General features: G+C 54.9%; 2 protein-coding genes across 6 annotated transcripts in view; both read right to left on the bottom strand.

The window, feature by feature from the left end:
• The window catches only part of LOC113203812 (ecotropic viral integration site 5 ortholog), a 61,562-nt gene that overhangs the window by 44,308 nt on the left and 5,096 nt on the right, over positions 1 to 12,158 (bottom strand). For 2 of the 3 annotated variants that reach the window (XM_052275673.1, XM_052275666.1), the window contains exon 2: positions 4,987 to 5,048. The exons of the other annotated variant lie outside the window; for it this stretch is intronic. The gene's annotated coding sequence lies outside the window, so the exon portion shown is untranslated. The remainder of the gene's footprint in view (positions 1 to 4,986; positions 5,049 to 12,158) is intronic. 3 annotated transcript variants of the gene reach the window in all.
• Positions 7,193 to 12,158, bottom strand: part of LOC113203813 (zinc finger protein 239-like) — a 7,122-nt gene continuing 2,156 nt past the window's right edge. For 2 of the 3 annotated variants that reach the window (XM_052275727.1, XM_052275720.1), the window contains exon 2: positions 7,193 to 8,455. In XM_052275727.1, coding sequence (XP_052131687.1) covers positions 7,410 to 8,420 — 1,011 coding nt within the window. In that variant the 5' untranslated portion in view covers positions 8,421 to 8,455 and the 3' untranslated portion in view covers positions 7,193 to 7,409. Of the gene's footprint in view, positions 8,456 to 9,821; positions 10,939 to 12,158 lie in introns of those variants that run through there. The other variant, XM_026418710.2, reaches the window with a different exon arrangement.

The raw sequence follows: 12,158 nt of genomic DNA, 5'->3' as shown, positions 1-12,158 counted from the left end.
CAGTGTGCATAATGTAGCCATGAATATGCAGGCCACTGCCTTCCGATAGAGAGGCCATCACAGATATATGGCAGCCACTTCCACGCCAGGGGAGAGGGGGTCGGGGGGGCTCACCGGCCGGCCAGAGTGGGCCGCAGGCAGGCGCAGGTGCTCACCTGTACGCGGCGGGGCGCCCAGGTGGCCGAGTAATTAGGGCGCCGAGTAAAACAAACAAAAGCCCCCCCCCCCTTCCCCCCGGCCCGAGCATATACTGAAACCCCCGCCGACCGGCACTGAAAGGGGTATGGCGCAGGTGATGCAGGGTAGCAGTTAAAAAATACTACTCACATCTAATGAGCAAATGATCGCGATTTTCGATTAGTGTCCTCTTTGTTATTGTTGTTTGTGTTGTTCGATAGAATAATAAATTGAACCGGTTTCATCGGGTGTGCCGAACTTACCTAGCCAGTGGGGTACCCGGGGCGGAGCCGGGACAGGCCCAGCTAACACAACGGTACGGAGCCCCTCTCGGGGTTAACGGACGGCCGAACCGGGAAGCACGGTGCGCGCGCCGGGGGGCGTATGGCACACTGGCGGGGGCGGCGGGGGCGGCGCGCGGGGGGCGGCTCTGCACGGGCGGCGCCCAGGACTCGCGCGGCTGCACTGAGGCTCGCCGGCCGGGCCCACCAGGCTGCGAGGGGGTGGCTGGGCCCGCGCGCTCGGGGGGCGGGGCTGGGCGCACAAGGGGGGGATGAGGAACGGCGCTGAGATGCCGGTGGTCCAGGATGGGGTGGGGCGAGGTGGAGTGGGGTGGGGTCCGCTAAACGGAGTTGTAACGGGCGAGGCAAGTAGCAGGAGGGGTTGCTCGGATGAGAGCAGGATGAGGCCCAGTCAGACACGCGATTCCGAGAGGGACGCGGCGGGGCACGGGCGGAGCCAACTGCCCGACATTCCCCGACAGCGAGACCCTGACGCTGAACGACATTCCAGGCGCTATGCCATTGCAGGGCGAGGACATGCGCGGAGTCGACGAAGGAACGGAGATTCTCGCTCGTCAGAGTCGCTCGCAACAACAAAAATAGGGAACTATTTTGCTTTTGGATGTTTTTCTTTTTTCCCGGGAGAAAAGAGTATTGTTTGGGGATAGGAAGGGGTGCGCCGGAAGTCGCAGCAGGCAGACGTAGCGTGCGGCGCAGGCGTAACTCCAGCACGGGCCACGCCACGCCCCGCCACGCCCCTCGCCCTGACCTGCGCCGCCCCAACCCCGCCCCGCCCCGCCCCACCCCGGGGTCCACCATTCCACCGAGGCACGCCACAGACTCAGCACAGGGCTTAGCAGTGGCGGGGGCTGGGCGGGGCGGGACCTGGGATAGAAACACACCGCAAAACCACCACACAGACGGGCTCCTCGCAGGCGATGGGCCGTCGACCCGGCCTCTTGGAGCAGGGGGACCTCGTGCACTGGAAGAGTGATAATACTGGGCCTCTGCTTTGGAACACAATTGAACAAGACCCGGCCTGAATTAGTCGAGGAGCACAAAAACGTGCAAAAAGGAGCGCGGTCGCGTCCGGGCAACGCTCCGCCGCCGCCGTTACCGCGCCGTTCAAACGTGCCGCAATGTGTTTTCAAGAACCCCTGCCCAAATTGGTCGACTGCCCTTCCAAGTCTAAGTTACGGCCCAAGTTGGCCCGTCCTGGCCAGGCCTGGCGAGGCTAGCGGCCAACGCCACGCCACGCCGCCCCGTCCGACCTCCCCACCGCGTCAGCAGTAAACTCAATAACGAGTGGATTAAGGCGGGGCGGGGCGCGGCGGGGCGGGGCGGGGCGGACCACGCGTAAACACGCCCCGACTAACGCCCGCGCTCGCCATCAAATCCCGATACAAACCGACCCAGCAGCTGTGAGCAAGGCTCCAGCGAGGCTCCAGCGAGGCTCCCAGCGAGGCTCCATCGAGGCTCCGGTGAGCCCTCTTTGACAAACCAACAAACACGACGGCAATGGTTGCTATCGAGCAGTGCCAGCGCGTCAGCAGCTTCCCCCGGTGCGTGCGGACTCCTCGCAGCCAGGGCGCCCGGCAGGGTAGGCCGGCCGCCCGACTCGCGTGCCGAGCCGCTGCCTACCTCGCGGGCGCTCGCACCCCCCACCTCCCCCCCTGCCAGCCCGGAGCAGCGCATCTCCGCCGAAGATTCTCCTCTGCCTACACGGAAAAAAAAGATTAGCTTATCTAACCCCGGCGGAGCTTAATACGGGATGCCTAATCATTTGGCTATGTACGTAGAATTTAGTTTCGTTCAGCAACATAGCTAAATTTCAGGTAGATAACGTACGACAGCTATTTTTTTGTGACACGTTATGTGACGCAATGAGCTATTTACAGCTTTTCTTATTTTGCCTTGCGTCTCCTAATGGCCTGCACTGCCCGCAGTGTCCGGCCCGTCCCAACGAGGTCGAGCAAACTTCCTTCTTCTTTCGCCCAAGAGATGCGGGTGGCTCGGTGACTCGGTCACCCTATCTGCTGCCTGCTGCTCGCCGGAAGCGGCGCTCAACCCAATGAGATAAAAGCCGCCCTGGAAACGGAACTGATTCTAGCCCCACCTGCAGCTTGGCACAAAAACCTGGAGGGCACGGCACGGCCGGACAGGGCGGCTTGTAGTGCCAAGAAAGCAAGCATTAAAAAGGGACACTTGCAAGTGCGCTGCATGTAGACTCTTGCAGGAGTTTTACTCGGAGGTGTACACATTTCAACACTTTATTTATCAGTGTAGTTCGTTTCAATGATGTCGCAGGCTTTTACTTGGTGCACCAAATATCACATGTGGAAATGGGAAAGAGGAGAAGAGGCGCCAGGGATGGGGGATTCGGAGCGAACGCTAGTGATGAACTGGATCAGTGAGGATGATGATGATAGCCTGGAAAAGCAGGGGTGGAGGGAGCAGCGGCAAACAACCCCCCTATAACACAAACGCCCAAGTGCCACATCCTCAGCCAGCCCAGCTAGTCCAGGGGCTTATCAATCTGCACTATGTGCTCGAGCGTGGTGTAAGAGGGCCCGCGCGGAGGCAGCGGCTGAGTGACGGGCACCGTGTTGCGCGACAGACTTTAGGGCAGCTGACGCCGGGTCTATAGAGTCTAGACCGTAGCGCGGACGGGCGTGGTGGGGCGTGGCGGAGCGTGGCAGCGTAGGGCAGGATAGGGCAAGGACAGCGCTGGTTCCGTTGGCTATTGGGGGCAGCCCAGGTGAGGGAGGGGGGCCCCTATACGACCAGGCACCGCTAAAGGTCTGGGCCTGGGCTGGCTACGGCCCGGACTGGCGTCGGTGAAATGTCACGATATTTAGCATCCACGCCGGCGGAATGCACGCCCTTCCTCTCCTACGGGAAGGGCGGGAGGGGAGGACACGGTAGAGAGCGAGCAGCAGCAACAGACAGAGACAGAGAGACAGAGGGGGGGGGGACCTGCGAGGAACGACACCACAGTAGCAGCCAGCTCCGGTGTCGAACAGCTCCAGGAAGAGACAAAGTAAGGGTGGACTGTGGGGTGTGGGTGGCAGCGGGGGCGGCAGCGCGGGCGGCAGCGTGGGCGGCAGCGGGGGCCGGCAGTGGGGGTGCGGAGAAGAGCCTCGTATCGCAAGCCGTCAGTCAGGCAGGCCCATAGCGACAGGCCCCCGGCTGGATTTCCATAAATTCTGCTAGATGTGCGTCCTTCACGGCCGAGCGCCCGCTCCTGAGGCATATTTTTTCTCCTATCTTTTCTCTTTCATTTCCCTTGCTCTCAAAAAGGTCTTTTCTAGACGTTGCCTTTTATTATTATTGTTGTTGTTGTCTTTTGTTATCTCCGTGTAACTCTACTTTTGAAGAATCATTTGCGACATGAGAAAGCACCACTCATAATTTACAAAATGGTATAATAATTAAGTCATCACTCAAGATGCGGGACATGGGGCGAGCGAGAGAGAGCGAGAGAGAGCGGGAGAGAGAGAGAGAGAGAGAGAGAGAGAGAGAGAGAGAGAGAGAGAGAGAGAGCGGTCTGCTGCAAACTCTAGAACAAAACGGCAGCAAACCAGCAAGACAGAGCCTCGCCACGACGCCAAGTCGTCTCTCTCTCTTTGCCAAACTCGACGGGGAGCCGAGCCGGGCCGCCGCTAGCCTCTTCACCAGCCGCAAACAGCGGCTAAACTTGAAAAGAACTTCTAGGCGGGCAAAGGGAGGGAACAGCTTGTTGGAGACGGGAGCGAGAGAGCGCAGGGATCCGCACATAAATTAAACTACAGATTACGGAGGCGGGATAAAGGGTTTAGCTCGACGCAGCTACATATCGCCCCCGTCACCCTTTGCCGTTGTAAAATGTTATAGCCTAAGTAGGTGCAGATTCCTAGAACCAGAAAAAATATTATTTTTAAAAACTATAAATCTTGAAACAGTATTCACGTTTCTGCTAGTTTGGGAGACTTTAGTTCTCCCACTCGTGCTCCTCAGGAAGCAGTCACCCTTCGGATGATATTTACCATCCCCCTAGCCTTTTATTTTTGAGGTCTGGCATGGGTTCGTCCCATAACTTTGGTGGTATGGGGGATGAAAAAAATGTGGGACAATATACAAGCGACATCGTGTGGCAGGGAGGCTCGGCCCGAGGCTCGGGCCTGCTGCCGAGCGCGCCGCGTATGGGAGGTGGCAAAACAAGACAGATATCTGGCCCTGGGCCCTCTCAGCGAGGCGCCCCTCAGCGAGGCGCCTCAACCCGCTCCGCCCCCGGGAAGTAAGAGAGGGGGCCGAGGAGATAAATCAAAATTACCCCCTCGGCGTCGCTGCCCGCCTGGACCCGACGCAGATTCCCGGCTCGGCAGCTTGCGAGGAGGAGAAGGTTCTCCACACGTGTTACACGCGTGACACACTCTCCACACAACAAGTCACCGCGCGTCGAGTTTGTCATGCAAGTGCCCGTCTGAGCTGAGGTGACGGGCGGGTGACTCACCCCGGTGCACGACGCACCTACATACACGGGACTCACCTCGGTCAGATCGCCGGCGGGTGGCTGGACGGTGCGGCGAGCAGCGTCACGTCACGACCCCCCTGCGGGCAATAGACATGCGTTCATTAGCACGAAGCAAAAGCTAAACAAAGCGTGCCGCACGTACTATTAAACGCTTGCGAAGAATTTCTGAAGCTTTATAAGAATGTTTGCAATGCAAAGAAAATAGTTCGCAATGTAAACATTAATACACAAAGCTTGAAAATTCTTTGCAAATGCAAAGAACAGATTTTCGCATGCATTTAACAGTGAACCAAATCTTGAAACACATAAAAATAATACGATCTATATTTGGGAGTCAAACACTGTGAAAAACATCCGCGTAAATTTCAGCATGTTGTAACTTCTAATTTGAAAAATATCTTATATGTTATAAATTTGCGACAGCTCATTCATGCTTGTCGGTCAATTCCAAGAAGGATACGAAGTATTAGTAAATTTGCAGTTTCAAATTGTAGTTTTACGACACATAACGACAAACTTTCCCCAAAACCTACGAATATTTTTCACAGTGAATCCTGATATTTATTAAAATAAATTTACAAGACGCATGGCCTGAGATTTATAAATTAGGAAAATGAACTCTCGAATTTTGCTCCTGTTGCACCCGCGCTGTCTCGGGCTGTCTCTGTACTGTGTGATATTTCGATCACACACACAAACACACATCCCCGGTCCCTGGCCTGGTTCAGCAGTGCAGCCTCGGTCGGCGACACCGGGGTGCTAACTCCGACACGCGTCGATCAGCCGTCCGCTAAGCCCCACTCAACCGGTCCCTCAATCGAGATGGAACCTCGTAAAATCCGCTACGCGGTGACTCCCCCTCCCAAAGCTTACATTTATCGGCCAATCAGATCAAGCAGGTAGTTACGCACGCCGCACGCGGAGGCCCTTTCAAACAAAGAAATTAATTCAGCGACAAAAAAAAAATACAAAAAAATCTGCTATGAAGTGTTTGCGAATTTTGCAGAAGTTTCAAGCACAGCGACACAGCATTCCTTTTGATTAAATTAATTTTCCCCCTCCTGTAATTTTTAGCACGTCTCTGTTGGTGTGCGTTTCTCCGTTAATTTTGTGCCGTTAGTGTTGACACGCAGGATACTGCCACGCCCCTCTGGTGGCGGGTGGCGCACCCCTGGGGACAGCGCGGGCGTGGCGGGGCGGGGCGGGCCCGAGCTCGGGCCGAAGGGCGCGTCGAGCCGGCCCGCGGTGGTTGGCCGCCCGCTCACACCGGTAATGCCAAAAGTTGAGAGTAGGGAAGGGGACGTTGCCATAAATACGGTAGCAGCGCCCCCCAGCCCCGCCAACGCCCCGTCGATGGCCCCGCCAAGGGCCGTTCTGGACTGGTCCCACCGCCTCCGCCCGCCCTAAGCACTGCGGCGGAAAGTCCATCATTTCTGGATCACGCCTCCGTGCAGGAGTGTTCATAAAGAAAAAAAAACTTCCAGGAGTTCGTATATATTTATGTACATTTCGCACGAGTGCGAGTTTCAGCCAATCAGCGTGATGACCTCCAACAGGGCGGGCGGGCGGGCGCCGGCCAGGCGCGGGCCCTTTAGCGCCACAACCGACAAAAAAAAATGAAGGGCTACGGCTTCCACAGAGAAAGGTCCACAATTGACCTTGTAAGAAATGTATTCCGTTGCTTCTTGTCTCTGTCTGACCCCCTCCCCCCCCCTCTCCTCCCCTCTCCTCTCTCTATCTGACTGTACGATGCGAATGTCGTCACAAGAGGGCGGAGCGTAACGACGTGGTTCCGAGAGAGATGTGATAGGACAGGAGAAAGGGTATATCGGAAAAGGATACCGGCCCGCCTCGCCCGCCCGCCTTGCCCTTGCGACACTGCCCCACAGCCCCACCCCACCTGCCGGCCGGGCCGCAGCGCTACCGGGTCCCTCGTTACGAGCCGACAAACGAGACCAATAAGTCACGAGGCTGCATGGTCATGGCTGGGCGGCGCTCGCGTCACACGCTCGTGGTTCAAGCATACAGCCCCAGCGGTATCTCCCTGCCCCGCGATTGCTTGCTGTTCACTTCCCGCTGCTGCGTTCACTACCAACACCGCCGCCGACGGCAATTTCCTTTGCAGCGCAGGCATTCTCACGTTGCAAGCAGCCCGTCGTGTTTCCACACGGAAAATGCACTAATTTAGGGACTTTGAAAAAAAAAAGGGGGAGGCGGCATGATTCACACGTGAAATAAATTTAATTTTCCTTCAACAAAAGCTCATAGCAGTTTGCAAATATTTTGTTGTACATTTGTGCTACATCACTAAATGCTGGTGAAATTGGGACACAATAAATAAAAAAATACACACAAATACACACAAAAATGCACAGTAAGTACGGAGCACAGTTATTTTTTAACATGGTTTTATGGGCACTACAGTGACAGTGAGAGAATCACGTATGGTCATCCTCCACCTTCATCACCACAGTGTTTTGTACTCGATCCTTGGTACCGGATTTTTCGCAGTGTTTCCTTTGAAAATGCTTTCGTAGGTAATCCAGACGCACAAATGCAGCTGGGCATTCAGGACACTTGAACGGCTTCTCTCCTGTGTGTGAGCGCAGGTGTACAAGCAAACTCTGGTGTAACGTATACATCTTGTTGCACACATCACACTTAAACTCTCGCACTCCTGTGTGTGTTACTAAGTGCCCACGCAGACCAGCGGAAGTGCTAAACGCCATGTTGCAAATGGTGCACTCGTATGGTTTCTCTGTTCCATCGCCTAAATGGGTTCGAAAATGAAGACGAAGACGGTCACTCCTAGCAAACGTTTTTTTGCACACAACACATTCGAAAGGCCTCTCTTCTGTGTGGGTGCGGAGATGTGTACGCCAATGAGAATGCTGACTAAACCTCTTGCCGCACACAGTGCACTCGTATGGTTTTTCTCCTGTGTGGGTGCGAAGATGTAAACGTAGACTGATTGATGCAGCAAAAGTTTTCTTGCACATAGGGCACTCATAAGGCTTCTCTCCCGTGTGCTGTCGGAGGTGGTTTTGCAAATAGTCATATCGAGCAAAACGCTTGTGGCATACAGTGCACTCAAAAGGTTTTTCTTCTGCATGCTTGGTTAGAAGATGTTTACGAAGGGTACTGGTGCTCGAGAATTGCTTATTGCACAGAACGCAGACACAGCCGGTAGAGCGCTTATCCCCTGTGTGATTTTCAATATGTCTATGCAAGGTAGAGGTATGAGAAAATTTCACACCGCATACGGTACACTCATAAGGCTTCTCTCCAGTGTGTGTGCGAAGATGGACATTGAGGTTAGATTTTTGTCTAAATTTCTTTCTGCACACAGTACAGTTGAAGGGCTTCCGTCCTGTGTGCGTCCTCAAGTGCACGACCAGTGCTGAAGCACTACTCAGTTTCTTGTGACAAACGTCACACTCAAAGGACATGGTGGAGAATGGTCAAAAATCAACTCATATAGTTCCTGCAAAAACACGAAAAAGTAGGTTATTAAAGATCTGCACACTTTAATGAACAGTTTTATATCTAGCACCGTATAGCTTGTGCTGCACGTCCCTGTGCATGCGTAGCTTACGTAAAGTTTCTTGACACAGGTAAACACAATTTTGCTGATCAATAAAGTAACAACTAGCGTGCACATGAAAGCCAACTTCTAAGTGTTAATATTTTTATGTGTGTGGCTTTGGACGGACACTTTGAAGTAAGTGTTCAAATTTACTGTTGAACACTTTTTAGTATTCAAAGTTCAGGTTCCAGTCCAACACCTGATACTGTCTACCATAGAGTAGAGTTGAACACTACCACGTCCACGCCAGTTGCACGCTTATTTTCAGTGTATAATTATGTAAGCAATTTCACGTGAGCTGCTATGAATGCACTAGGGCGCACGTAAGCTATGTCTAAAATAGTACATAAAATTCTGTGTTTGTAGAGGTGTTATATCATAGTTTTGTATCCGCACAGCAGAGATTCGGGGTGCTTTACGCGTTGCAAATAAGGCTCGGTTCTGGACTGCAGGTGTCAGATAGTGGTTCAATACGAGGATGACCGAGAGGGGTCTGTTTGGAACGTTCAAATGTAGCTTCAGCTGCAGAGGCGCTACGCTCTCGGCTACGCCCAATTCAGCTCAAGATAGGAACGCCCAAAATATGACCCACTCTGAGCATGTAAACTGAGTGTTGCTCAATGCACCAATTTTAAAAGGGAGACGGTCAGCGAATAACACGTGCCCGATGGGCGGCCGCCGGCGGACTCTCGCGCCTGTCCGAGCGGTGCGGACGCTGGTCGCCGTCGGGCATCCGAGAGAGGATTCGGTCCGGTGGTCCCCCCCGGCGAGTCCCTTTCCTCTGGCGGCCTCTGGCGGCCCACGGCCCAACCAGCTCGGGGCCCCGGGACCGTGACTGACGGACATCGACAACGTGGCGAACAGCGTGACGCCATCGCACCAAAGAGCGGCGCCTGCCCGGGCCGCACAGACAGACTCGAGCGGCACCTGGAAACAGGCCACCCTGCCCTGCCTGCCCGGGGAGCAGGGGCGGGTGCAGGTAGGGAGTTGAAATTTCCAAAAAGGTATTTTGGGGAAGTTTCAGTCAAGATTTTTTCAAAATGTTAAAATTTTTATGAGCTGTATTTTTTTTCCCTTTTTTTACCTTAAGAAAATTTCCGGAAAATTTTGTTTATTAAAATTTCTAGGTGCTGGACAATCTAAGCGGCGAGCGAAGCGGCGAGCGAAGCGGCGAGCGAAGCGGCGAGCGAAGCGGCGAGCGAAGCGGCGAGCGAGCGGCAAGCTAAGCGGCTAATACAGCACGGTATCTAAGTGAAGTCGTTACCTCGGTCGTTACCACCCGTCTCGTGCCTCCGAGCGACAGGTGCTGTGCCACCGTGTGCCAGGAGACAGTCACTAGTGGCACGCTGTCTCGGCTCCTGTAACCGCTCTCTTTCGTCCTTTGGAGCTATCACAATTTCACACTCGTCGGTAGCAGGCCTTCTTTTTCGGAATCCCATTTGATTCATTTCATAGTTTTCCTTTGTAAACGGTGGAAAACGATCACCAGGTGACTCAAGAAAGGCTCGTACATTCTGAATGGCGTTCTAGTATTTTGACAGGAATAATGGCAATGGTTATCTCTGCACATGATGACGATCGTGGTGCTGATGATGATGAGAAGGCGGCGGCGGCGCGCAGAGAGAAACATAACACACGTGAGAAAGCGGGGAGCCTCATCTGTGAGCGCGGCGGGGGCTGGGGCCCGGGCCCGGCGGGCCGCGTGTGGCCTCCTTAGCCAGCCCTCTCCGTGCAGTGGCCGCGGGGCGGGGCGGGGCGAACCGCGAGGGGCAGCGGCGATCCATCTCTCACACCGCAAAGAACCCCATAGCAGCCCGGCCTGCACAATTGTGTCTCCATCTCAATATTACGGCGGCCTTTTACATTATTATTTTTGCCTCTCCCGTGGGAATCAATTCCGTCACGGAGTCCAAACGGGCGTTTCCCTGCAGAGAGAGAGAGGGGGGGGGGAAATTCCCGGTAACAATGGCATGGCAGGACCAGCACTTGTAATTTTTACAAACGGACACGAAGGAAATGACGGAAAGTGTATTTTATCAAACAACAAAATCCATTATTTTTGTTGTTGCATGGCGGGAGGCGGAAGCGCCTGAATGGGGCCGTCAGAGAGAGGCGGAGTGCGCTCCACGCCACGGCCAGGGTCCGGCCAGGGTCACCAACCTTGCCATTCAATTGACGTTGGTCTTTTGGAGCCTATACACACGCAACGTTACCAACTTTTGAAACAGTGACAAACACTCGTGCAAAAATTTGAAACAATGCCGCGTAAAACTTTGGAGAGCAGGCGCGATACCAAACCAACTGGGCAGTCGGCGCCGCCCCTCGATACAAGAGTCCGCCAAACTTATGTAATCTCGCCGCGACGGTCAGTCTTGTGTGCGAACCTTTATTGGAGCCCCGCAGGAAAGGGGGGGGGGGGTGGCGGAGAAAATAAAAGGAATCAGAGAGTCTGAGAGCGGAGTCTCCCCGGCGGCTGGGCCGGACCACCGCGCTGGACCCGGACTGACTGGCGGGACTGACCGGACGGGACGGGTCGGGCTCAAGTGAGTCACCTCGCCGCCGCCCGCAAGAGGCCTCTCCAACGCCTCCACCGCCAGGAGGAGCGGAGCCCGCCGCGCGGGGCCCACCTGGGCCACCCCAGGCAGCAAGCGAGGCGGAGAGAGAAAAGTTTGAGATTGCCTCGAGCCAGCTGCCGCGGGCGGCGCGCAGTGCCGAAAAGGCGCGGGGATTAAGCCTTGCGCTCTGGCTGTCTCTCTCAGTTCCGCGGCCCCGTGCTGCTTCCACTTCCTTTTCCTTCAAACGTCGCACTCCCTACGGCGGCGACCCTCACGCCCTGCACGGTCCAGGCGACGACGACAAGCAGGTGGTGAGGTTGAGCGCCCCGTCAATCGGATCCCCGCGGACGCGCCGCTGCAGGTCGGTGACTCACGGCGGCGGCCGCGCGGCGGCAGTCAACGGGAACCTCGCGTGACGGTGTGGCCGGGCGGGGCGCAAAAGAATTTACCGCAACGCGCCGCGCGGTGGCCGGCGGTGCTTCGGCCGCACCCACCGGCACCCACCGGCACCCACAGGGCACCCGCCACCCGCAGGGCTATACCGACCCACGCACACAGGTTATTTTTTTTTCGTACCATTTCTTGTAGACAATAACTACATAGGCTTGCGTAAAACGTTTTACATTACGCCGTAAAAAGAAATCATGATAATTGTGCCGAGAAACGGAAGAAGCGGACAAGTTGGGCATATGACCGCTTACTGATCCTGTATTGTCCGTCTGGTACATCGGAAGTATCCAATATCACCTTTGGGAAATACATTTTAGGTACACGCTGATTTATCAAGGTGACTTCAGGAACTTCAACTTCTAATTACCGAACGACAGTGAGTGACAAAGAGGCAATGGTTGTAAGTCGAGGAGATTTCTACATAAAATACATATGTACATAAGATCTGCATAAAGCTACAAAATAGTACATAATTCAGTGTGTTTATACGACCGCTCTCTCAGCCGGAATTAGCATGACTGACGTCCATTTCAAAGCAGAGAAATCTCGGCACATATCCATCAAGCTTGTTGGGGAGCGGAAAGAACGGGGGGGGG

This window comes from Frankliniella occidentalis, unplaced genomic scaffold (assembly GCF_000697945.3).
Source record: "Frankliniella occidentalis isolate FOCC.00 unplaced genomic scaffold, Focc_3.1 Scaffold8, whole genome shotgun sequence".
NCBI classification, from domain to species: Eukaryota; Metazoa; Arthropoda; class Insecta; order Thysanoptera; family Thripidae; genus Frankliniella; species Frankliniella occidentalis.
This window is presented reverse-complemented; position numbering and strand designations above follow the sequence as displayed.